Source organism: Odontesthes bonariensis, chromosome 15, assembly GCF_027942865.1.
Source record: "Odontesthes bonariensis isolate fOdoBon6 chromosome 15, fOdoBon6.hap1, whole genome shotgun sequence".
NCBI lineage: Eukaryota > Metazoa > Chordata > Actinopteri > Atheriniformes > Atherinopsidae > Odontesthes > Odontesthes bonariensis.
The window spans coordinates 18,716,006-18,742,293 of record NC_134520.1 but is presented as its reverse complement, the minus strand read 5'-3'; the positions used below and the strand labels follow the sequence as shown (position 1 = coordinate 18,742,293).

Below are 26,288 nucleotides of genomic sequence, written 5' to 3'. Positions count from 1 at the left end.
AGCTAAGATTTCAGCACATTAATGGCTACTGAGTGGATGTCTGCGACCCCTGCATTCTCACCTCTCTTGTAATCTGCCAGTGCAGTTCGGTGGTTCTGATTTTGCTTTTGTGACTTCAGTGGGCTATTTTGAATCCTGCTCTGCTGATTTCTGAGAAATGTAAACATTTCCGCTCAGAAATTTTAAAGAACCAAAGTCTTCATAATCCTCCTTCTTATATGAATATTTACTGTATAAATAGCTGGGATTTTTTGCTATTTATGCTCCTGTTTACCCAAACCTAAAAGGCAGTTCTGATGTATAACAATTGCCTTTATCTGGAGTGTATTTTTCATGCAAATACTGAATTACCCAAAAATGTACTGTATGCCTGTGCATATAGGTATGTAGTTTATGTGCCTGCTTGATTGATATGTTTAAGTCCTGCTTATCCATGTGGCAGAGCAATAATTGACAATAAGAACAAGTTGATTCAGCAAATGCTGTTGTTGTGTAGGACTGATAGTCGTGGTTAGAAATTAAAAAGGAGGACCCAAATGCAAGCTCACAGGTGGGAGGTAAATGGAAGAGAAATTCATTAACTTTATTCACTAAATCAAAGCAGAAATCCAAAAAGTTGAGAGCAGAACAAGGCATAAAGTGACCTTGGCTTGGTGTTGAGAATAACACACAATATGACAACATTCTGGCACTGAACAAAAGAACCTTTGTAGGAAATATTTAACAGTAAAAGACGAAAACAATATAGGTGGGTGGTAATTTGTAAGTGAACCCAGGTGTGAAACAATGATAGCTAAACCGAACGCACAAGGAAGGCAGTTTTTTTTTTTAATGAAACAGAACAGGAAATAAATTTCAAACATAACACTTGGAAATTCAAAGGACAAAATCAAACTAAAACAGAAAAAAAGGTACATAACCCATAGGACATCACACAAGAAACATACCAAAACCCATAAATCCTGACTGAGAGGATGTTTTTTTACTCAAGGCTGAAAATAACTTGTGAAAAATACAAAAAATAAAAAAATATTGTGTCATGATGGGTGTCACAGTGACATGTTCAAATAATCTGTACTGAGTCCAGTGATAATGCCTGAGTAACAGACAGTGATAAGTTGCTGCATTGCTCCTCACAATTGTCTCTGAGTCAGAGGAAAGGAGCAGGCAGGAACACATTATGTGCTGAAGACAGAAAGGGAGGCATGGGCACTCCTTGCTAATTTGATATGACTCTAAAAGCCATAAATGAACACTTGACTGTTTTTTTTTTCTTCTCGGAATGATAGATTTGCTGCAGTCTAAACAGTTACATCTCTGGAGCCAGTTGGCTTAAGAAAATTGTCTCAGTTTTGCCTTGTTGTAAGTGATGAGCACCCATTTGCAAGGTCACAAGTAGAGGTAGGAGGCCGAGAAACAAACAAAACCTTTTTTTTCCCTCCCTTAACCAAAGGTGCTGCATTCCACAAATCAGAAATCTAAAAAGAAACTTGTCTTCAACTCCAACCTTATTTTTAAGGTCAGGCATTGTAAAGGCAGTTAGTGAGAAAAACATCATGGTTGGGCATGAAAATAAACATTAAGATACATTTTGGAACTGAAAGTCTCACCAACATTTTTCTAGTTGCCATGTTGCCATGTCCTGTGATTGCTACGTTACCAGCTTTGGAAACCCTGCACGTTCAAAAGTGTTGCTTTGGGTGTACCTTCTGTGTTCAAAACTGGCATAACAGGCCCCCGATCAAGTGAACAGGTTGCATAAAAAGTTTCCCAGATCCCAGTGGCACGTCTGTTTTTTTACTGCTTTCAGTGAGCAGGAACTGTTCCCACAAATTCTGCTATGGCACATATGATGTCTTGGTGCAGCTCTCTGCATTCACTAAAAGTTGAGCGTTAAGCAGTCAACAAAACACATGCACGTGTGTTTTTTCTTTTGTTTGTTCGTTTTGATTTCACTGAGGTTAAAACTTTTTGGGATGTTTTAGACCAATGATGCCTTGGGCCCTACCTGGAACTGGTTCTACTTCATCCCTCTAATCATCATTGGCTCCTTCTTTGTACTGAACCTGGTGCTGGGAGTCCTCTCTGGGTAGGTTCAATTTACTTTAACCTGCTGAGCTTTCAGCCTGTTGCGAAAGTGATTTCCTTTTAACTCACAGATTGTCTTTAAACAACCACCCAACTGAATGTCACAAGTCTGATTGCCAGACAGATTTACAAGGTTTAGAGGTTATTTAGGTCAAAACACTCAATATACACAAGTCATTTATTTTACAGAAAGGTTAATGCGGGAATCATTTTGCATGACAACAATTGCATTTTCTCAAACAATTGTCTCTAAGAAGAAATTACTTATCTTAATTACTTTAAATCTTTGCAACCTCAATTTAGAAAATGAATTATAATGTGGTTTGGTTTGTTTCTGTAGGGAATTTGCCAAAGAGAGGGAGAGAGTGGAAAACCGCAGAGCGTTCATGAAGCTGAGACGCCAGCAGCAGATTGAGAGAGAGCTCAATGGCTACCGTGCCTGGATCGACAGAGCAGGTGGCGTTAGTCCCAGTCACAGATAAGCTTTTGCTCAATGAGGAAAGAAAAACTGATCATTAATTGAATGACTAATCTTTTCCATTGTACAACATGGCAAACAATTAGCTGTTTGTTTTGAAACCACCAAGCAGTTACAGTTACCAAAGATGCTGATTTTTCTCTTTCCATCTGTGCCAAGATAAGCCCAATCTGATCATACTCTTTGCTTTCCAGAGGAAGTAATACTGGCAGAGGAGAATAAGAATCCTGGGCCCTCTGCCTTAGATGGTAAGTAATCAAACGGCTTTGTTTTTCTTGGCCTTGTTGTGCAAATAGTCTCTCTGACATCCGAGCGTTTCTGCACATGCTAGCAAATGTGCTTTATATCAGCTGTTCGGGCACATGCACTTATACTGTGCTGTTTATTTGTGATATTTGATTGATTTTTATTTTATTTTTATGGTACAGATATTTTCAGCAAAATAAATTCCAGTTTAAGCTGGCTGATCATTTTTGGCATTCTTGCTGCATGGCTCAAGGGATGGCAGTGTCAGTCCACTTCTGAGACATCTCAACACCCGTTGAACAGGTTGCCATTGAATTTAACATTTATGGTTTCCTGATGAAAAATACCAATAACATTAGTCCCATTTCCCATGAGGTTAGTATGTGTTCATTTGGGTGAAAAGGTTTAATACAAGGCCTGTTGAATGGATAACTATGAAATTCCGTATCCAGATGCATCTTGCCAGAGGGATGAATTCTAATGACTTTGGTCATCCTCTGATTTTCCAACATCAACATGTTAAAAATTTTAATTTGTCCAATACTTATATTTTTATACCTGGGTGTCCTGCCTTTCGCCCGATGTTAGTGAAAATAGGGTCCAGAACCCCCCCCACGACCCGAAATTATAAAGTGGGTATGAAAAAAGAATGAATGAATGCTTCAGTTTATGACTAAAATAGTGATATTCTCATCTTCCTTCACTGTTGCCACATTGAGGCATTATTTAACTCCAACTGTCTCATGACAGCTCAGCAGCTTTGGTTAATGCCATGACTTTTAATGTAGTGCCATTGACAGGTCAAGTTTTCCCCAGTACTTAGACCAATGACCAACTAACTATAAAACATTTATACATGAGCTCAACACATGCTAAATTAAAATGGCAAACAAGGTGTGTATAAGCAAACATCTATATAGAAGCACATTTGTGAGGTGTGCCAAAAATTGAGTTTGATACCCATTATCTATGTTAAATGGTGTTGTTATGTAGCATTAGGCCCTGCAGATACTATCAAACAAAAAAACGTGACTTTTGCATAATATCCTAATTTTCAGGTTCATAATTTTATTATATATTTTTCTTAATAGAAGAGGTTTCCATGCCTTAATGTTAAAAAAAATGCATCGGTTTTCACATTTTGTAGATTGCTGCCTCACCTCTTGTCACCCTCTGTCTGAATCGCTGTTTTATCTTCTCTCATTAAGCTCCCCCCTCCCGATAAGACCAGTCTGCTCTGTATTGTCAGATGGCCTGGCAATGTAGGCTTTGTATTGTAAGTCTAGATACTTTGAATAGTCTGAAACATAGCCTCTGAGAACTGTCATCTGCTAATGAAACCCTGAGTTTAACTGCGCATGACTGATCAAGATTCGGACGGAGAGCAAGTAGAAACTCCTACAGTAGTCAGTGTTATAAAGCACACATAGTTTTGATGTAATTGCGTTACAAATGGTGACATGAAAATGCAGTAACCTAAACCCAGACTTTGTTTATTGTTTTGAAATTTAGCTACTTGGCAGATATCATACAGGCAGGTGGGAAAAAAAGGCTGAGCCAAAAATGTGTGGATTTTGAGCTTTGTAACTTTGTTTGCACAAAAACAATTTAATGCACTTAAGAAATAGGAAAACCCAAAAAGCATAATGTGGCCTCTTTAAGCTCAATGCCTCACAGACCTCTCTGCATGGCTGGTAATCGTTGCTTTATGATTCCACAGCTGTGGACAAAAACTAAGAGACATATCTTCACACAAATAGAAATTCAACTATTTTCATTGAGCTAATTGACTGGTGTAGTCTTTCTCATTGTCGTGACTTACTGAACCACTGCTTACAAAATGTACCTACGCCTACGCTTTTCTTGCTATGACAAGTCCAAATGTTTACTATGAAGAAGATGTGATGAGGTGTGAGGTGAGGTGAAAATGTGGAGCTGCCTCAATGATGCTCTTACACAAATTACTCACATCATAACATCTCTCTCAACAATTCCCAGTGCAACATAGAGAGCATTAGTGCTAAACCTGTCATTAGACACAGTCTACACCCGATAGCCAAGTGGTGCTCTGACCCTCTCAACTCTACAGTGACCTTTTCTCTTCGCGAAAGCAGCAGAGCTTTTATTAAATGTTGATTGATTGGCAGCTCTCAGGAGCCTCCCAGAGTGGAGTACAGGTGGTGCTTATGGTGAGAACCGTCCTCTATTCTGCACTGTGCCACACAAACCTCACAATCCATTTTGCCTCTCCTCCGAACATACACACACACGCACACACGCACACACGCACCCCCACGCACACACACTGCCATCAAGAAGCACACAGGCAAACATTTTGACATGCGCACTCTTGTCGTGGTAAATTGAAACTGTGATCTGTTGTAGACAGAGATGGTAGCTTCTGTTGTTGTGATGGAAATTAATGCAAAAGCCCTGATAGCTTTGATTATAAAGAAAGGTGGCGCACTGCAGTTGCCTTAGCAACCACTGGTCTGAAAAGGCAGCAACATGGATGTGCTTGTATATGTGTGTGTGTGTGTGTGTGTTTTGAAAGGACTCGGTCTTTGTGCCCTTAGCAAACACTGCCGTGTGTGAAAATGGCAGCAGGATTTATGTGCATTTGAGTGTTTGTGTGTGTGCTTGATTGGTTGCTTATTAGAAAGTCCCCAAGCAAATATTGACTCCAAGTAGATTCCAAAGTCACCAGGTAGCAGGAAAATATGAGTTGGGGGTAGGAAGAAAGGAAGTCACATACACATTTGTCAGCATACAGCACACACTCATCACGCTCGCTCTGGCATGTGTGCACTGCACGGTTTGTCCGTATACTGTTTAACAGCACTTGAACTCGACTCTCATAACAGAAATGCATGGACTGTCAAGTCACCTTGGAGCATGGTTTGCCTATGATGGATAGGTTAAAATTCCAGTGGAATGTTTTTTGGATCATTGCCCAAACATTAAATTATCATTTTTGTTTCATTTAGTTGCAGCATTATTGAGCACAGCTTCTCCTTTCAGTTAACACTTAACATTAGTTTGCTGAGCAAATGACTGCTAACATTTGCTTCATCATGTTCTTTTCATTGCATTGTCAGATTCCTCGCTTATAGATTGTCTTGGTCTAACCTTGAACGTCTTCAAGAAGTGTTAAACATGTGAGGGTGGTCATGCACATGGCAATTTTGGGTCTGGACAACAACAAAGTTTTATACAAAAATTAAACAATAGAAAAACATTCAGTAGTTCAATTTAATGGGATTAAAGCAAAATCTAACAATGTTTTATGGTCAGCCTTGCATCCCCACCCTCACACTCTGTTCCCCAAGCAGCTTGTTCTGGGACTTTATGTGCAACTTGCTCTGTCTTAAGTGTTAAAGCGAGCCACCACCATCAAGAGGAGAGGCATGGATGTTTGCCAGGGGCAACCCGGAGAGGAGCTATATGGTGACATCTCCGCTGTGGGTGAGTCGGAGTCTGAACAGGTTCTGAAATGTGTGCACATAAAGTGTAAGGTATACACCAACAGGACACACTGAGCTCTGCTGCAGTTTTGGAAATGTATTTGTTACTGATGTCTGCATCACGGTGGTGTGTTCTCCCAGATATGATATATTAACCCAGACCCTTTTCAGAATGGTAACATGCTGTGGAAGTGCTGTTTGACCACAGTTGCTCTCTGCACATTCCCCTTTCTATGCAAGGCATGCCCATGGCCGGAGCAAGCATCAGGAGTGCAAAACGAGGTCCAACAGCATATTTCCGCCGTAAGGAGCGTCTCCTGCGTATTTCCATCCGCCGTGTGGTGAAGACACACACCTTCTACTGGACAGTGCTTGGTCTTGTGGCTCTCAATACACTGTGTGTAGCCATAGTTCACCACAACCAGCCAGTGTGGTTATCCAACTTCCTCTGTGAGTCGCACCTCACTTTGGTAGCATTTTGAAATTTGGGAGGAGATTGTTATAACTGTAACTGAAGACTAACATTGTTTTGGCAATGTTAACTCCTGATATCCCAAGGAGTTTTATATTTGGATACCTGTTTTTGTTGTTGTTCCAGACTATGCAGAGTTTTTGTTCCTCGCGCTTTTCCTGACAGAGATGTTCCTCAAGATGTACAGCCTGGGGCCGCGCCTCTACTTTCATTCCTCCTTCAACCGCTTTGACTGCAGTGTCAGTACTTTATCTAACTTTTTATTTATGTTCCCCAAATTTAAGATTTTTTTCTGTTCTGTTCTGTTCTGAAATTATACAGCATCAATGTGTGTCTCTGAATCATCTTTGCCTCTCTTTCTCCTGTCCGTCACTGTCATAGGAGCTGCATTGACTCTATCCTCTTTGACTTTCATAAAAATGCTGTTTTTTGTAAAAATGTTCTTATCTCATACATGTCACAGGTTATCGTTGGCAGCATCTTTGAAGTTCTGTGGGGCTTCTTCAGGCCTGGAACTTCGTTTGGCATCAGTGTCCTCCGTGCACTTCGACTGCTGAGGATCTTTAAAATCACCAAGTTAGTGCTGCAACCTTCTTAACCGTTTGCAATCTGTAGGGAGGTCACAATATCTTACAATGAACATTTCAGTATTCAGGATATTCATTGCCATTTTTGTTTGTATTCAGAAGACATGAATAAGAAAGGTGAGTGAACATTTTCAAGGTTTTGCAAAAAGACTTGATGCACAGTGGGTGTAAAAACTGTAGAAAAAAACTGTATGCATTGTGTCTGACCTGGTAAGGATTAAAAGTAGTTTAATCGCCTGCTGTTCTTGGTCTGAGTTGGCAAGCAATAAACTGACGTTCTCCCAGATGTGATATATTAACCCAGAGATGGGTATTACTCCTGAAAAAGAGTTTTCTACACTTTCCTCATGTGCATAATGATCTCAGTCGTTGTTTTTACCTCCTCAAGGTTTGATTCTAGTTAGGATAACTACTTCTACTAAATAATAACCACTAGCAACATGAATGACTGAAAGCTGGCTGTAGACTCAATTAGCAAGTTGACAAGTGGGCCTTTCCGGTTTCTAATTAATTTAAGGTCACTGTGAGGCAAGAAGGATGTGTAGGGCAGATACACCAGACTCAGCTGTGTCAGTCTAAACATTTGGTTCTTGTAACCTAAGAAAAGGTGTAACGAGATCAAACTTTCCATTCCGTTCATATTAAAAAACTGAAAGCTACATTTTATTGCCTGAATCTTAAGAAAACACCATAGATTTTTCTTTTATACAATTGGACTCAAGATAGGCAGTAAAAAAGTACAGAATCAACACACTTGGTGGTCTTTCAGCTGGACGATCTGGGTTTTTCCAGAATTGCCAGTTTACCCGTTCAAGCCACAAACAGTGGCAGTAGGTTGCAGTGCAGATAACAAAGGTGAACCTAGCAGACAACTTGGACAGAAACCCACAGCCAATGGTTGAACATCTGAAGCAGACAGGTGGAGAGGTCCATGGAAGTCTGTTCAGTTCACTTCTTTCTAACTCCAAAACCCTGGAGCTGTTGATCAAACTTTCACTCATCAAACTTGACCAACATTGATGTCTCTTGTGATAATTTGTCAGAAGTTGTGCAGTGCCCTGTAAAGACACAAAAGGCTTTGTATAACGTTTTCCCCTTCTGCATTTGCCCTCTAAAAGCAGCAATAAACATATTTCGATTTATTAAATCAGCACATATTTAGGATAGTTAAGGTAATGATAAGTAATGGTGTGCCCACACTGCTCAAAACTGGAACCAGAAGTGGTGCATTGTTAGTTTTTAACACAAATGTCATATTTGGTTGCTGTCAAGGTATTGGGCGTCTCTGAGAAACCTGGTGGTCTCCCTAATGAATTCCATGAAGTCCATCATCTCCTTGATCTTCCTTCTCTTCCTTTTCATTCTTGTCTTCGCACTGCTTGGCATGCAGCTTTTTGGCGGCAGGTAACCTTAAAAAGTCGCATGCAGTCTCCTCAAATAAAAAACTAATGCTTGTATTTCAATATAAAATGGCATATCAGTCCACAAAAGAAGGAAATCTGATGTAAAAATGATTGTAGTAAGTTCTTCTTTACCACTGGACAATGGTTTTACGCGCATTCCCAAAGACAAAATCGAGATTCAAGAAAATGATTTAGAAGAGATTAAATGGCCCTGTGGCCCATTCTCATTTGTTTTTAATATATTCACACACTTTGTGCGCACTGTGTGCATTTTGTTACCCACACAGCTATTGTTGATTGGCTTCCCCCTGTGACTTTGATAAAAAGATAACTGAGACAGACATGCATGGCTTTGTGATGAACTGGTCTCAAGAAGACAGAACAGACAGAAGGAAAAAATATCTGAAGTCAATGATAAAGAAAAAACAGATCCAACTTTACAGTAACACGTGTCAAATCTTTTTTCACAGGTTCATCTTTGAAGACTACACACCAACGAACTTTGACACCTTTCCTGCTGCTATCATGACCGTCTTTCAGGTCTGAAAATAAACCTGACAAGTTCTGGCTTGCAGTGAATCATGTTATGCAGGAAATATTATTCCACATGTAGCTATGTTTTGGCAAATAACCATCTTGAACCAAGCTCATTACCGATGCTCAGGATAGTTTTGTAGATTATATTTTCTATGACTGTGTGCTTTGGTGTGTGTTCACAGATTCTCACTGGAGAGGACTGGAACGAGGTGATGTATAATGGTATTCGCTCTCAGGGAGGCGTGAAGTCTGGCATGTGGTCCTCCATTTACTTCATAGTTCTCACTCTTTTTGGAAACTGTATCCTCTTTTCTTTTAAGGAAATGCGTTTTTATCAACTTAGTTTTAATATTGATATTGTTGTTGTTATTTAAAACTTCATTAGTAATATCTGATTAAGTGTGATGGGCTGAGACCAATAAACGACTCGATGCAGTGATCAGAACGGACATTGAACAAAAGTCCAATATTCAGGGCTGACTGACTGACTGCAGGAAGTCAGTTGGCAGACTCAACAAGCGAGGAGCAGGCTCATCCGAAAACTTTCCAACCAGTCAGATAGTCCAGGAGCATGACCATTTTGGCAGGGACAAGCCAAGGCCTAAAACAAAATGTCCAACAAGGAAAAGTATCTAACAAGTCCCTGGAAAGCTAGACACTGAGGAACTAAGATGATAACAAACAATGATGCAATGATGGGAAACGGAACAAAGACTGGAAATAATGAACAAACGATAAGTACAAACAAAGGATTTTCAGGATGAAACATTAAATGTGTTTTGACATAAAAAGTAGGAGAAATTATGACTGTGACAGACAGTGAGGAACACTTAGACCACCCTATACTTGGAATGCTGGACACTAATGCATCCCACTACACAGTCCATCTGTTAATGCGTAGCTACTGTTGTATGACTCCTTAACATACTTGTGACCAGACACTCTGCTGAATGTGTTCTTGGCCATTGCTGTGGATAATCTTGCCAATGCACAAGAACTCACCAAGGTAATAAGACTTGAAAATATTTCAAGAAAAGAGTCTGTTTCCTGTTTTAAGAGCTTCGACAGTTACTCCCTCCAGGTTGAACATAATAATCCTCCCACTCTTTCATGCAAACCTCTGCTCTTTTCGCCCTCTCATCACTTGATTCAGTTTAATTATTACATTCCCAGATGTTAGAGTTGTTCAGATACCGTTTGCTCTTTTCCTCTTTCGATCAGGATGAAGAGGAAGCAGAGGCAGCATTCAACCAGAAACACGCTCTACAGAAGGCGAAGGAGGTCGGACCGTTGTCCTCCTTCATGTCTTCAGAGTAAGTGCTGTATGCAGCCTCTTCCTGCCTGACCTCCTCTCCTCCATCTATCTCTTTCTCCCTCTCCCTCCCTTCCACTGGGGAATGTGTGCATAGGACTGGTATCTCTAACATTCAGTAGAAGGTTTGTCTATTATTTTGTTCAATACATTTTGATTACTCATGAAACTATGGCTTGTAGACCAGGCAGGTCATCTAAAATAGAGGTTAAGATTCATAAAACCAAAGCTTCAAGTTGTGCTGCTGGATATGTGCTGGCTTGAAAAGGTCACGTAGGGGTTCCTGAGAGAATAAGTGTTGTCCCGCTACTGACTGATTTCAACATCCCACTGAGATATCTAGTCTGGTCTGCCTGCTCCTAGCACTGGATTTTGCTCCAAAATGAAGCCTCCATTGTAATTGCTTATGCTCTGGGGTGGGAGCATAATGTTGTCATGGCAACAGATTACTTAGTGTCCAGATTAAAATGGAGAGTCTATGGCAGTAATATAAAGTACTGTTGCTATTATGGCAGTCCGAAGAAGTAACACAGAGGATTCTTACTTGTGGAAAGTTTGGTTGATAAAGTAATAGGAGTTTGCTTCTATACCAGAACAGATGTTTTTTTTCTCTTCAGGAACTGATTGCACATTGCCTAGTCGTTGGTGGTGGAAGTGCATGTGCATGAACAGGAGTGAGGACCTCATGCTCTGTATGCACACTGTGTATTGAGATACAAACACTTTGCTGCATGGGCATGTCGAAGATCTTACACATGGTTTTCAACATGAGCTTGTGTTATTTCTTGTTTTCTTTCTTTTTGTGTTTTCATACATTTTATGGAAAACTGTGTAAATTGAAAACAAATCAAAACAAAAACAGAAAGAAAACTAGAAATATGCATCCATTTTAGCTGACCTCGCCCATAGAGAAGACTGGAATACCACAGGGTCCTCTGGGCTTGCATCTCTATTCAGAGCGGACCCTCCGAACTTTAAGGGTTCTGGTCTGATCTCTCATGTCAGCTATGAAAGCTCGGCTGCACCTGCCCCTGAAAGACCTTAAAGAAACTTGCATGACAGCACTTGAAGTGGTGCATGTGGCAGGCTGGATTTTGCTTTGAACGCATGCATCTGGTCAGCATGATCAAAGGAAGAAAAACAAGAATTATCCACACACACTCAAGGAAAATGCTTTCCATGCAGGGCAGGGCAAGTGAGGCTTGGAGTGTTTTCATTGTGTGTGCAGTTTTTCTTTTATGCTTAGGCTTTAAACCCTGCTCCAAATACTTTTTAGTATCCTGAATATTTAGATTCTCGGCTCGTTTAGTTCTACCAGCATGTCCTGACAGAATGCTAACATGTGAATGCCTCGAGATGGAAGTGGTGTTCAGAGCTGCATCCCTGTGTGGTGGTTTTTCTCAAAGGATATTTATATATGTTCTCTCTTACATGTGTTTGCTAAAGGAGCCCATCTCTGTGTTTTTTCTACCTGTACCCATACTGTAGCTCGAACTGTCTCCCTATCAATGTTACTGTTGATGTTTATGAATGTCTTTTAATTGTTACTGAAACTGCTGCCATCTTGTTTGTCAATGTGCCGCTTGGCTCCAATGGAGACACACAACAAAGTATCAAGTGCCCCGCAATTTCACCAAGGCCATTTAAGATAAGCAATTATAAACAGAAATCACGATCTGGCTAGAATATTATTGAAACTATGTATGTGTGGATTCCACTAAAAAGAGCAGTTTTACCTTCAAGCAATGAATAACAAATACAGAACATCTGGTGAATTACTTTCACCGTCCGTATATTTGTTTCACAAACTGTGGTCTTTGTTTGAGAGGCCGTTTTGCTGTATGTCTCCTGGCCTGTTTTGTCTCTGCTCACGAAAGCACTAATGTCTTGTTTTCAACCAATCGCTCATTGATAACACGGACCACACAAGAGTCCACGCTCCAGTAAGTAACACTGTCTGTTCAGCTCTCTGAAACTCTCACTCACGCCTGCTTGATTTTGTTACCTGGGTAAATGTCTCACACTCATTTGTTCATGCTCTGTCCTGTACCGTTCCTCCCAACTCTACAATCTCATTTGGATCCATAGTCTTTAAGAAATGTTCAGCTAATTTCATTCCGCATCATAGTCTTTTTGTTATTGAAGTCACACAACAACTCCTGGCTTGGTTAATTGTTCACCTAACATCGTCATTGATCCAGTAAATTGCTTCATGTTGAAACGAAATTACTCTTCGATGTTGATATACTGCTTGAACATCCTATTCATTTTTATTGCTCATGTTTTGCTTGCTAATGTTCATTTCATAAAACAAAAATTGAATCAATAGAATGGTTATTTTAAGTCTCTCAAAGTCCGTTTCGACATTCTAGTTTGAATCAGATCACCTTTTTGGAGAGTATGCTGCATGCGAACCAAAGACCAGGATCAAAATAGAACATGTAAATACAGCTTAAATGAAAATGTTTCCTGTAACCTGCTAAAATTAAGCTTACATTAGACCTGAGGTCCGTTTCACAAAGCAGGTTTAGTGAAAACTCTGAGTTTATTAACCCTGAAATGAGGGAAACTCTGTTTTTTCCGTTTCACAAAGGGAGGTAAGAGAAAGAGGGGTAACTCTAGCCTGTTTCACAAAGAGAGGTAACTTAACCTCTCGGTCAGTTACCGTAGTAACAGACTATATGAACCTAACCTGGTCGGGACCAGGTTTTACTCAAGAAACCTCGAATTTCTCTCTGTCTCCGCCATCTTGATTTCCTCATTCATTCAGTCAGCAGAGCGAGTTCTTCTACTTCTAGAAGTCTGTTAGGCACAGTAGGAGATTACTTTTTTCACGAACATAGCATGTCCTTTTGACAACGATCCCGTGGATGAAGGTGCAGCATTATTGCGCAGAGAATTAAATATTCGTCGGGAGATAGTTATCAGACTGCACATAGATGTTTTTGCATTTACAGACAATTATCTTTTTGAGCGGCACCATCAGAATTTTGTTGGGACAAAAGAAAAAAAAGACATAAAAGACAAATAAATATGTGTATGAATAGGCTTAAAAAAGACATATATAGGCCTATTATATTTTATAAAGACACTCGTGTCTTGGGGGTGGATTCCCTCAGCCACTGCCCTCCCGTTAGAGGTGGTGGTGCTGGCCACCACCCGTTTTACAGGCATCTGCCTTCTTTCTGTTGGCTCAGTAGAAGTCTGTTAGTTTAAATAGGCTTAATTATTTAACAGAACATGATATAGATGAGAAGACATTTATGTGTGTGAAAACAGCATTATGTTGCGGATAAAATAACTGCACAGTGAAATAGCCACTTAATATTTATTTTACAGTGTAAAACATGATCAAAATGAGGTACCTCCATGCCGAGGTCTCACCTGTTTGAATAATGTTTTTATATTTCATCTTAAACTGCTGCCAAGTGCGCTTCTCCCCCGCGGGATTGCACCTAAATGAAATAAATGAATGGGCTACCATTCAAACAGTTTTCCCCTGTAATATTATTGTGATTGCAATGGACTGCATTTAAACTTACGCTTTTGTTGCTGCAGTGGTGTTGCACTTATTTCTAAAAACGTGTTGAAACTCGCCGTATGAGTGCATTAAGATTTCCAATTCGAGGTTGGTGAAAAACGTAGCCCCTCCTCTTCCCTGTTGCTATGGTGACTCGTCGAATCGGGGCTCCGTTGATGTTGGCTTTTTAAAGTTGTGGTGCACACGCAAAACTCAAGGTTGACTAAACTCACTCAAATCAGCGTTTCTAGAACCGAAAACTCTAAGTTTTCTATCTCAGAGTAGATCAACTCAGAGTTTGTTGAACATGCTTTGTGAAACGGACCCCTGTAGAATGCTGATAGTGGTACTGTTCCTACATGCTAACATTATATCTTGTCTTGCTCTTCCCAGGGGAAGCCGTAGGAGGCGGCCCTACCTGTACAGGAAAAGAGCCATACACCGCAGCCGGCCTACCTACTCCTTCTCCCTAGAGGAGGCCCACGGCAGTATCAGGGAGGGCCGCCCACCTCCACCACTCAACCCCTCTAACTCTTTCATGTCCAGGAGAGAGAGGAGAAAGAGGATGACCATGTCAGTGTGGGAGCAGAGGACCAGCCAACTGCGAAGACACCGCCAGATGTCCAGCCGAGAGATCCTGTTCAGTGGCCCCAGTGAGGAGAAAGACGGCCCTCCTGCTGCGGCCCAAGGCCAGCACGGACATCCGGTGTCACTGCACCGTAAGGCCATGCAGCACACACCATCAGAGAGTTTGAAGCACCTGACTGACCCCCTGACCTCCCCAGTTAAGAACCAGGCTGCAGGCTCCTCCATGTCTATGGACGTACCCCTGGATGCCACTCTCCCTGATGATATACCTGAACCACCAATGTCAGCTCTGGTCCCAGAGTCACTGGATCCTACAAATGTACCTCTCACGGATTCTGTATCCATGGCCATACCAAAGCCTCCTGAATCTGAACCCATCACAGAAAGCAGAAAACTGGGTGTTAATCACAAACCTGTCAGTGAGCGTCGTAGCCCCAGATTGAATGGTGAACGTCAGCACAGGCCTGTAAAGAAGTTCAGACCTCCAGATAACATGGACACACTGACTCCTGAGATTGGAGGTCACGTTGAGATCAGGGGCAGGAAGGCGCCGCATCACTGTGACCATCAGAACGGGACCAGAAATCAAGCTTCTTCCCCTGGGAGCAGAGGGCAGTTAGCTAGTTGCTCTGTTGTCGGAGAGAAAAAGAGAAATCCTGGGAAAGTGATAGAGAAGGCAGCAGAGGCTGAAAACAAAGAGGAAGAGGTGCCCAAACATGAAGAAAACAGGTGAGATAAATCAGCAAGTGGTAATTAAACTGCATTTTAGTAAATTGGTCTGGTAGACAAATGTTGAAAGAAAGGGGCATAATTTAGAAAAATTACAGGAAAAAATGACACCAGCGCATGATGTGTTATAAATGTGAATCAATGTACACAATTATCTTTTCATGTTTTCCTGTAAAGAGTGAGTAATAGAATAATGTACGACCTAAGCCTGCCTTTTGTAACATTCTGAACAGAATACATCTATCGGAGCTGTGACCAGTTATTGATTGTAACAACACAATTTGTGGACGTTAGAAATCACCTTCCTTTGCTCTGTTTGATATCCATGAAAAAGCTGACTGTTCTGTCCTTCCCGGGCACCTGCCCTTGTTACGATTGCGCTCGATTGTCATGTCAGCTAAAACGGTCAAAGTGATGAACAGAATGAGAGAAATAACGATCAACTTTCACTAACTTTGATCATTTTATGCGACTGCAGTAAGGTTACAGGTTGTGTTATAAGTGTTATAGGATGACCGAATGAAAATCCAGATGCTGGATTCTGAACAAATAAAAGGCGGAACAAAGTTTGTTTCCAGGTCATACACGGGTAAGCAGTTCATGAGGCAATTTCTCAATTGCGTGTCAAAGACAGCATCCAAAAGAAGAGCGAGGGGAAAAAAAATCCAGAAACATAAAAATAGTGACATTGGCGGAACAAATATAAAAAACAGGAACATGCATGTCATACACTTACTTGGAAAAATACCAGGAATAACGTCTGGAAAGCTAGTCGCAAGGAATATTGACAATCGGGCAGAGAGGAGCAGAAACCAGGGAGTATATATACAGAGTAAGTAATGACTGATCACAAACATGTGTGGGTGGCAAGAATAGAACAGTGAGATAGTCAAACACAAAATAGGTGTGAATCAAACATCGGGAAAGTAATACAGAGTGTGACTAGAAAATGGTCTCACTCCTAGTCCTTTTAGTCTATTGGTTTCCATCCACTCATGTCATTCCTGCCTTCATCTACAGACAGGGTGATGCAGGTGAAGGAAGGAACAGTAACCCAAAAGAAATCCAGAGCCACTGTGGTGACCCATGTCCTCAGAAGCAGGAGGAGGATCCACAGCAGTCAGATCCGTCTGCACCCGCTAACCCAGCGGATAGCACAGAAGAGAAGGAGACAGAGCTGGACCTGGGGAAATCTCAGCTCAGCACCAGTGTGATCATTGAAGTGCCCAATATGCAGCCATCCCTTGAGCTCTCCACAATCACAGGTAATGGTACACATTTGTGATTTTCAGATGTTCGCAAGGCAGCATTTGTCATAGTTGGTCATCGGGGCGTGCTGGAATATCTGAGTGAGCCATGCAGTAAAAGAGACACACTATATCTCTTTTCTTTAAGTCTTACTCTAAATTGTAGCCCCCAGAGTTAAAGTTTCTTTAGAAGCCCGTCCTCGCCGCTTACTGATTCAGTTTGTTGTAATCTCCATTTTTGCCTGACTTTAAGAGAAGCCACGCTAACCTAGTGGGAGAATGATGACTATTAATCATCTTCCCTTGACCCTCTTTAGTCAACAGCAAGGACCCTGAAACCTTTAAGTCAGAGAAGGAGGAAGCAGAAGAGACAAAGCCTGTCAGCACTGTGACCCCGGACAGCATGTTCATCTTCAGACCGGACAACCCGTAAGTTGCTACCGCTCATGCTTCTCAGGGTAAACGCCTGATTATTTTTCTTCTACACTGCAGCAGTGCGGCCTTTTTGCATGTGTGTAATATCAAAATGTTTGTGTGATGAGGGAATAATGGTGCTTTAAATATTAAATGTTCTCAGGATCATTTTTACTAAAATATTAAATGTTCTTAGGATCATTTTTACTATTTTTATTATTTTTTGTTTTATTCAGATATCTTTATACTGTATGCCTTGCATCTTTTTGTGTATCCCAAGCCAAGAGCTCCTGAACAAAATTTCACTGTGCCTGCATAGTGACAATAAAGATTCTTGATTCTTGATTATCCCAGAACGTTTTTAAAATGTTTAAGGAACATGGGCGAAGTTTGAGGAATATGTCTATAATGAGGCTGTGTGTCACTTAGCAAGAGGTCAAGAGAGGACTCCAGGAGGTTACCCAGAGCCAGAACAAGATAAAGTAACCCAAAATTACATTTGTTCGTGTATGATTAGCAGCTCAAAACTTGATTGACATGAGAGTAATATTGAGCCTCTTAGCCTTCTCTTAATTGTCAGTATGAAAGTGGAATTAAGTGGAATTTTAATGATTTTATTTCATTTCTGATCTATTTCATTATGTGCATGTTGTTTAATCCTCAGAATAATAAAAGAAAAAGTAAATTACATTTCAATCTGATCACATTTTTTATTCAATACTTAGTTGATATGATTGCTGACCTCTGCTTCACATGGTCTCGTCTCTGCTCTTCTTCAGGGTGCGTCGAGCATGTCACTACGTGGTGAACCTCAGGTACTTTGAAATGTCCATCCTGCTGGTCATAGCTGCTAGTAGTATAGCACTGGCTGCAGAGGACCCTGTTGCCACCTCGTCCGACTGGAATAAGGTTCGTCTTCACTTCAGTGCAGATATCCTTTCTCTGAAACATTAGTAGCGTTATAGACAGTTTTTTTTGGTTATTTCAATTATTTTGAATCTCTCTATTGACCCCTGAGATAATTTCAATTACTTTTTATCTGGGTCTTTTTTTTTTAATCCTCATGTTGTTTTGCTAAATGCTACAAAAGGTTAGATGGTTTTTTTTTTTCTTTGGATGGGGTGGGATGATTAAATCGCTGATGAGTGTAGCAGGTGAAGTCTTAGACAAACTCAAGTTTGTTCTTATTTATCATATTGTGTTGTATTATCACTGTTTGAATGGGTCGCATCATACTGAGCACACTGAATGCCTTTAAGTAAGACATGTTATGTATTTACTTTTATGTCCAGTTAGGATATGACACTGTCCTTCCTTTTCCCCTTCTGTCTGACCACCTTAATAGGTTCTGCGCTATTTTGATTATGTGTTCACTGGAGTCTTCACATTCGAAATGATTATAAAGGTGAGTTGCTCTGTAAATGACACATTAACTTAGTATTGAATAGAATTTGTGATAAAACTAGAATGTACCCGTTTTGACCAAAGGATGCTAAAATATCTTTTCAGGGGACAAAAATGTTTTTTACACTCAAACAAGCAATATCTTGTTATAGTTTAATCTGAGTTAAATTGAAGTCAAATTAAAACAATTTACCAGTTATTTGAAAAAAAGAAAAGAAAAAAGAGAGAGGCACCAACCACTGGCCAGTGTTAGCCTTAAAGACACAAGTAGTACTGTTTTTATCACCAGCTGGATCATCTTTATAATCCACACAAAGAGACAGGAATATCCCAGATTTACTCACTGCATGGCTCTGTGTTGTTCTCAGATGATTGACCAGGGTCTGATCCTTCACGATGGCTCTTACTTCAGAGACCTGTGGAACATCCTAGATTTCATCGTTGTGGTGGGAGCACTGGTGGCCTTCGCCCTCACGTCAGTCACTTGATTTATTGTGCAACTTATTTGATCGTATTTAGTTTTTTTAGTTTTTTTCCCTTCTCACATTTTTGTGCATTTGAAAGATCTGCAAAGTTTAAAAAAGCTCAGACTCCTCAGGAAAGAGTTATTTTGTCCCACAGAAGATATTGCTTCTTACATGCTGGAAACAGCTCTTGTGTACTCCTGGTTTTACTTTCCTCACTTATTAACATCACTGTGGAAGGCCTTTGCATAATACCCTCTCAGCGGGTAGCTCGGTGCGTCTCAAATCAGTTTATACTTCGCCGATCAGCTGACGAATTAAAGCAGACTTGGTGTATCAGAATATGGCTTTAAATGGACAGCTGCTCATATTAAGCATATCAGACAGAAGGTGATAAAAGAAATGCACCAAATTAGAAAAAGAGTGAGTCCCTCAAGTTAAAATGATGAACCTGTAAATTAGCATAATCGAACATGTGCATCTGTTTCATTTAATTTATAGCTCTATAATTGTTTATTTAATGCCCCCTCTCTCCTGTTTTTCTTTGTTTGCGGACAATGCCCATTTGGGATGGACCAGCAGCAATGTGTTGGGGTAAAATAAGAATTCTTCTTATTTTAGAACAAATACCAACTTTGCACAAATTTTGTTTTTTGTAAAAGTGACATATGATAATGATACCATGTTGCTGTGGTGGAATGCTCTCACCTTGTGTCCCTCTGCTCAGAAATAACAAGGGACGGGACATTAAGACCATCAAATCTCTGAGGGTGTTGCGTGTCCTCAGACCACTGAAGACCATCAAAAGACTTCCTAAACTCAAGGTCAGATAAACTCTGTCTTTCAAGATTTTTTTTGGTGCAACTATACTTGTTTTATTACTATGTTTGATCATTTTTGTCAGGAGCAAATTAACAGAAAACAAATATATAACCAAGCAAGTGAAAAAAGTTAAAAGATTAGAAAATGAATGGCAGCATTGCCCAAAATACTCCATGTGTTGGAACTGTTAAAACTGGAAAGATGTTGTGGTTAAAATTCAAACTTACAGCTTCCAAATCTGCATGAAAGTAGTTATTATAATAACAGACTTTCAAGTAAAACACACACACATCATTCTTTTTTGTCCAGGTTTTTTGTAGATCTTGCATTTTTGTAGTCATTATTAATCAGCAGGACTACAGATATTACATTTAGTCTTTATTTCTTCCCAGTGTCTATGATTATATACAAAGATAGAGACATACTTTATAGCCTGAAAAAGGCTGATTACTGAAGATACTTTATGTGGTCCAACTGGCAACTAGGTAACAAAAAAAACAGAAATCAGAAGTTAAGAAATACTCGTCCTGAATACATGTCCCAGGATTGAAACCTTATGAATGATTACAAGTCACCGCACCATCCGAGATCAAATTGATTGTTTTTGTCACAAGGCAACACCGGCACTAGCAGCAAAGTCGGTACAGAACAGAATGGCTGCAGGTTAAAAGAAGGCTTTTGTAACCAAGGAGAAACTTGAGTTACGTGCTGTGTTTTTAAAGATATGAATATAATTAAGGGTTTGTACAATATTTGCGTATGTAATAAATCTCAAAGATGTAGTGGGACATAATGTGGGCGTGACTCATAAATTTAACTACGCCCTGTAACGTGTAAATGGGAATATGAAGGGATGTCCGATAAGCAACTTCTGTAAAACACTATAATAAGTAACTGATCTTGTTTTGAATTTGGTGAATAGCAGAATTAAAGTTGTGCTGTCGCCAGTGTCTGCAGCTCCTTCACGTTTCTAACATCGAATGTGTTGCTCTCTTCCAGGCGGTGTTTGACTGCGTAGTGACCTCTCTAAAGAATGTCTTCAACATCTTAATTGTCTACAAGCTGTTCATGTTCATCTTTGCCGTCATTGCTGTGCAGCTCTTCAAAGGGAAGTTCTTCTACTGCACCGACAGCTCAAAGGACACACAGAAAGACTGCCAGTAATCCTACTTTACCTACTGAGCCTCTGCTATACACGACTTATAAGTTACACCAACATCTGATCCTTCTTTAGTTAAATCTTTTTAATTCTGTTACTATGTTTCTTAATGCTTTTTTATCTTGAACTTAAGTGTTTACTATGTTAACACTTAACTGTATTTCAGTTTTCCTTTTCACACTTGCTTTCTTTTCACGGATCTTGGCTGTCTTGTCTTTCCCCTCCAGGGGTTACTACATTGACTACGGGAAGGACAAGAAAGAGGTGAAAAAAAGAGACTGGAAGAGGCATGAGTTTCACTATGACAACGTCATCTGGGCTCTTCTTACACTCTTTACGGTTTCCACCGGAGAGGGCTGGCCTCAGTGAGTACTGACTGGAATCGGGCCAGTTTTCTCGTTGAATGAAAAAATTCTTTAAGAGCTTTTCCACATATCGCTTTCCTTCCGTAAAGGGCTTGTTATTTTGTTAGGTCGTCAGTGTTATAACCTTTTAAGATCTGGCTTGTTCTTTTGTAGCTGTCAAATCTGACCTTTGATGGGGGAAATATGATGGACATGATTAATCAAAATTAAAAAAAAACATTTGTCCGGTCATGCCAATTTATGTCAATATTTCACTGACAGCGCCTGTGGGTTTGTACTGGTCCAGCCCTTGTTAATAGACTGCTGCTGCGGAAACAACAGAAAATGATTTCCTCTGCATAGCAATTAACATTTGATCCGCCCCAGTAAACAAATACTTCCAGACCCTAAAAGCTGTGGTAGTTTTGCACTTTTATGGTTTTTTATGGTTTCATACATTTAAAATGACTCCTTCGCTTGTTCATCTGTCCTGCTGGACAGGGTGCTTTTGTTCTCCCTCGTTTCTTTTTTTTTTTTTTGGCTTAAATTTTGAATGTGTCTCTGATCTGCCAGGGTCTTGCAGCACTCTGTAGATGTGACAGAAGAGGACAGGGGTCCAAGCCACGGCAACAGGATGGAGATGTCGCTCTTCTATGTCATCTACTTTGTTGTCTTTCCTTTCTTCTTTGTGAACATCTTTGTGGCTCTCATCATCATCACCTTTCAAGAGCAGGGAGATAAGATGATGGAGGAGTGCAGCCTGGAGAAGAACGAGGTGGGGGAGAATTCATTAATGCATGACCTGCAAACACTTTTTTTGGTTTTGCACTTTTTACTAATTCTTGTCTCTCAGATAAACAACAACAGACTCACTTTAGACAGAAATTAGAAATACAGGCAGTTCAATAAGGAGAGATCAAACAGAAAGATTGAACAAAATGTATTGATATACAAATAATTAGAATATAAATGTTTGCCGGTTAGATTCCATCAGTGGTGGAGCATGAGATGATGGAGGACAGGGAAAGGTGCTTCAGAGTGTAGATGCTGGTGGTGGATTTAGCTGTTTGCAGACATTTGATGAGACTCGTTGCTGAGCGTTGGCAAGACGTGGAGAAGAAGAAGTGAGTGGCATGAGACACAGTTTAGAAGATGACAGACAGAACAGGAGAGTTTGTCAAAGGATGGGGAACATATAAATTGTTACAAAGAGTAGTGGGCCATTGGACTAGTGAAAAGGCGTTAGAATTTAGAATTAAGAAAGTTTCACCGTGTGGGAAAACAGAGATGATAAGAAGTCGCAGAGTAACAGCTCAAGCACAAGGGAATGAGAGCAGATGTGAGGTAACAGATCTTTCTTACTGAAATTACGCCACAGCTTGATGTTAAAGTCCCAAAGTAAACTTTTCAGATCTTTCAGTTTTCTACATTTTGTCATGTTTCAAACTACAATCATAAAATATGATCCATTTACACACAAAATTCACTATGAGTTTTTGGAGTATTTGGTTCATTTATTAAGATCAAAAGACTGAATTATCGATATCCCATAAGTGTCCTGGCACTTCACCTTGTTGAAAAATGCATGACAGCCTTAAGTTTTCTTTGGAATGATCCTACAAGCTTGATACACCTTTCCTGTGGAAGTTTCTCAAACTCAACCAGGTTGGATGGGGAGCATTGGTGCACAGCTATCTTCAGATCTCAACCAAGAGGCTTTTTTTTTTCGATTACAGGTTTAAAAGCCTGTACTTTCTTGGTGGTGTGCTTCAGGTTGTTGTGTTGTTGAAAGGAGTGAGCCTTCGCTCCTTCCTGAGATCGTTAGCACTCTGGAAACCAGAATTGTTCTATATTTCTTTGTTTCCCTCCTTTCCTCTGACTCCTGTTGAGTCTCACAGTTAAAAACACAAAGTGATGCTACCATCGCCACATTTGACTGCAGGGATGGTGTTAATGAGGTGATGCTCAGTTCTTTTGGTATTTCTTAGGTAATCATTAAATCAGAGGATTTGCTTCTTATTGTCTGTCATTTAGGGGCATTTTTGGCAAACTTCCAGCAGACATCATGTGCCTTTAAGTGGCAAATTGCTTATGTCTGGCTACTCTACCATAAACACCTGATTGATGGAGTGCTGCAGCAACGATTGTCTCTGTAAGGTCATCTCATCTCCTTCAAGGAATTCTGGATCTCATTCATAGTGACGACTAGCTTGTCGATTATTAGTCCAACTAAGCCTTTTCATCCTGGATCAGCCATTTTGATGTAGCAGCCAGATCTTCGGAAGTCTGATGGCGGTGTCTTAACTTTTTCCATTTTAAAATCATGGAGGCTTCTGTGCTTTTAGTGCTGAACTTTTTCCTTCAATTCTTCTTCAGCCTTGACACTATCCTGTCTCACAGATCAGGGTACATTTCTCCTCATCACATGGTTTCATTTTTACTCTGACACATGCCATCATATTAGGCACATGTGTGCTTAATTAGTTATGTTCAGAGGATTCATTTAGGCAGGTAGACTCCATTAAAGTGGTAGAAGAATCCAAATGACTTCTGATAGAAGTACGATACACCAGAGCTCAGCTGTCATTATAAAGGTGCTGAATACCAGAGATGGGACCAAGTCACACGTACAAGTCTCAAGTACGTCTCAAGTCTTAGCTTTAAAGAAAAATCAATGAATACATTTTTTACAAGATTTTTGCTGCTTCTTGTCATAACAATTCTTCTACCTACATTTAGTAATATTAGACACTGGTCACAGGGGAATGCTAAACTAATCAAAAACAGCCTCTTGCAAATGGCACAACATTTTGCAGTTGTTCTGTTTCTAATCATCTGTAATCTTCCTGCATGTCGTCTCTGTCTAATCAGAATGTCCATGGCTTCTTCTTCCCACTTGAATTGTTTAAAGCTATGTCTTCCCTTATATACAGGTCCTTTCTTTGCATTGAGGTAAAATCAAAGGGAATCTAAGTGAAGTGCACTATAGCTGATGTAAATTTTCTTCTAAGAAATATGTTTCGTACCTAAGAGTTAAGAAACGCTTAAAAAAGAACAATGTCCCTAAAATTAACATTGTTTTATTGTCTCATCCCTTTGCCTTTCTTGTTTGTTCTGTTCTTTGTGGATTTCAGAGGGCATGCATAGACTTTGCCATCAGTGCGAAGCCCCTAACTCGATACATGCCTCAGAACCGGCACACGTTCCAGTACCGTTTGTGGCATTTTGTTGTGTCACCTTCTTTCGAGTACACCGTCCTGACTATGATTGCCCTCAACACCATTGTATTGATGATGAAGGTGAGAAACATGAGTGGGATAACAAAAGATAAATCATAGAAGAAAATATTTCAACTGTGGATTTAGAAAGAAAATATAAAAATTAAAGTACAGTAGGTGATCTCTGCAGCTCTTTTTTTTCTCTACCCTAACTCCTTAAAATTAACTTGCCTATGTTAGTATTTGATTTTCAGATCATCCAAGATTTATCACTCCTAATAGATGTTTAGGTATGACAACACCACCTCAACACACTGATATTTTCATTTGGATCTGACGATGTTTTTCTCACCCTTCCGTCATCAGTATTTATTTCCCACTTTGGCCTTTTCTTGGGCTGTTCAGACACAAAGATAGACAAAACCCTGAGTGACTCAGCCGGCATTAAATATTGATCGATAATGTCCAGGCGCTTCTATTTAACATGATCTCATTAACTGTGGCTGCCGGCCCCAGAGGAATGGCTCCTTTTATAGTGCTACAGATGAGAGGTGCAGAGACAGAGGCGCTATTTATGGGTCTGGAAGAATCTTCCATCAACCTGTAGATCTGCAGGGTGCAGACATGAAGTTCACACTGATATCAGAGAGGAGGTTGAACTGCAGTGAATTGGTCTGGGAATACTCCACTTTTCGATCTTACTTATAACACAAATCACTTTATAGTTTAACCCGTGCCAACCTTCGCCTTTCCAGTATTACTCCGCCCCACCAGCATATGACGCCGTACTGAAGCACCTGAACACAGCTTTCACCGTGCTCTTCTCTGTTGAGTGCGTACTCAAGATCCTGGCCTTCGGCTTTCTGGTGAGACCAAAGAACAACACATAGCCTGAGGGTGAATTTGAGAACTCCTGAATTGAATCGGCATTTTTCCTGTTTCAACAGAACTATTTTCGAGACACTTGGAACATATTTGACTTTATCACCGTCTTGGGCAGCATCACTGAGATTGTGGTAGATTTGCAGGTAATGGTACAAAGAGAGTGGACATGTTCCCTCTTGAGTTGAAGAATCAGACATCAGGCTGATTTAATTTCACTCCGACAGCCAACTGCTTTTTTCCCCCATCTCTCTGTTTCTCTGCCAGCGTATCGACACATTCAACATGGGTTTCCTGAAACTGTTCCGAGCTGCACGTCTGATCAAACTGCTGAGACAAGGTTACACCATCCGTATCCTCCTGTGGACCTTCGTTCAGTCTTTCAAGGCCTTGCCCTACGTCTGCCTACTCATTGCTATGCTATTCTTCATCTATGCCATCATTGGCATGCAGGTCAGAAGTAGACAGACATTGATCAGGGTCGGCTCCTCCGCCTCTTGAATCCCATGTGTATTTGTTTCATTGTGAAATAAAATCTTTTGCAATGGCAGAGTTTATGTTTTGCACCACAAATTTTGATGTTTTTTTTTTTTTTCTTTTGCATCTTCGCATATTAATGTGTAAATTAGGTGTTTGGAAACATTAAACTGAATGAGGAGACTCACATCAACCAGCACAACAACTTCAAAAGCTTCTCTGGTGCTCTGATGCTGCTGTTCAGGTAGGACACGAGCAGACTTTATCTCGACAGTAGCAGAATTCTCAATAATTTGTCACCTACAGTACTTTACTTCAACCATCAGTCAACACCAGTTCTCCGGAATGGCTTCTTAAGTTTGTATCTCTTAAATTGATCCTGGAAGATAGTCTTGTATTTCTGCATTTGGTTCACTAGATAAAAACTTTTAAA

The 26,288-nt window shown here is 40.3% G+C and overlaps 1 protein-coding gene across 1 annotated transcript in view; it reads left to right on the top strand.

The window, feature by feature from the left end:
* cacna1ea (calcium channel, voltage-dependent, R type, alpha 1E subunit a) overlaps positions 1 to 26,288 on the top strand; it is a 109,749-nt gene that overhangs the window by 69,694 nt on the left and 13,767 nt on the right. The window contains exons 9-37 of the mRNA XM_075485342.1: positions 1,986 to 2,089; positions 2,429 to 2,544; positions 2,761 to 2,814; positions 4,960 to 5,001; positions 6,185 to 6,277; positions 6,517 to 6,726; positions 6,875 to 6,987; positions 7,212 to 7,324; positions 8,608 to 8,739; positions 9,209 to 9,278; positions 9,458 to 9,575; positions 10,214 to 10,281; positions 10,497 to 10,588; positions 14,501 to 15,424; positions 16,445 to 16,689; positions 16,989 to 17,100; positions 17,865 to 17,994; positions 18,431 to 18,490; positions 18,858 to 18,964; positions 19,536 to 19,547; positions 19,681 to 19,777; positions 20,775 to 20,935; positions 21,162 to 21,299; positions 21,852 to 22,053; positions 24,413 to 24,577; positions 25,252 to 25,362; positions 25,444 to 25,524; positions 25,646 to 25,831; positions 26,008 to 26,099. Of these exons, the coding sequence (XP_075341457.1) occupies positions 1,986 to 2,089; positions 2,429 to 2,544; positions 2,761 to 2,814; positions 4,960 to 5,001; positions 6,185 to 6,277; positions 6,517 to 6,726; positions 6,875 to 6,987; positions 7,212 to 7,324; positions 8,608 to 8,739; positions 9,209 to 9,278; positions 9,458 to 9,575; positions 10,214 to 10,281; positions 10,497 to 10,588; positions 14,501 to 15,424; positions 16,445 to 16,689; positions 16,989 to 17,100; positions 17,865 to 17,994; positions 18,431 to 18,490; positions 18,858 to 18,964; positions 19,536 to 19,547; positions 19,681 to 19,777; positions 20,775 to 20,935; positions 21,162 to 21,299; positions 21,852 to 22,053; positions 24,413 to 24,577; positions 25,252 to 25,362; positions 25,444 to 25,524; positions 25,646 to 25,831; positions 26,008 to 26,099 (4,148 nt within the window). The remainder of the gene's footprint in view (positions 1 to 1,985; positions 2,090 to 2,428; positions 2,545 to 2,760; positions 2,815 to 4,959; positions 5,002 to 6,184; positions 6,278 to 6,516; positions 6,727 to 6,874; positions 6,988 to 7,211; positions 7,325 to 8,607; positions 8,740 to 9,208; positions 9,279 to 9,457; positions 9,576 to 10,213; positions 10,282 to 10,496; positions 10,589 to 14,500; positions 15,425 to 16,444; positions 16,690 to 16,988; positions 17,101 to 17,864; positions 17,995 to 18,430; positions 18,491 to 18,857; positions 18,965 to 19,535; positions 19,548 to 19,680; positions 19,778 to 20,774; positions 20,936 to 21,161; positions 21,300 to 21,851; positions 22,054 to 24,412; positions 24,578 to 25,251; positions 25,363 to 25,443; positions 25,525 to 25,645; positions 25,832 to 26,007; positions 26,100 to 26,288) is intronic.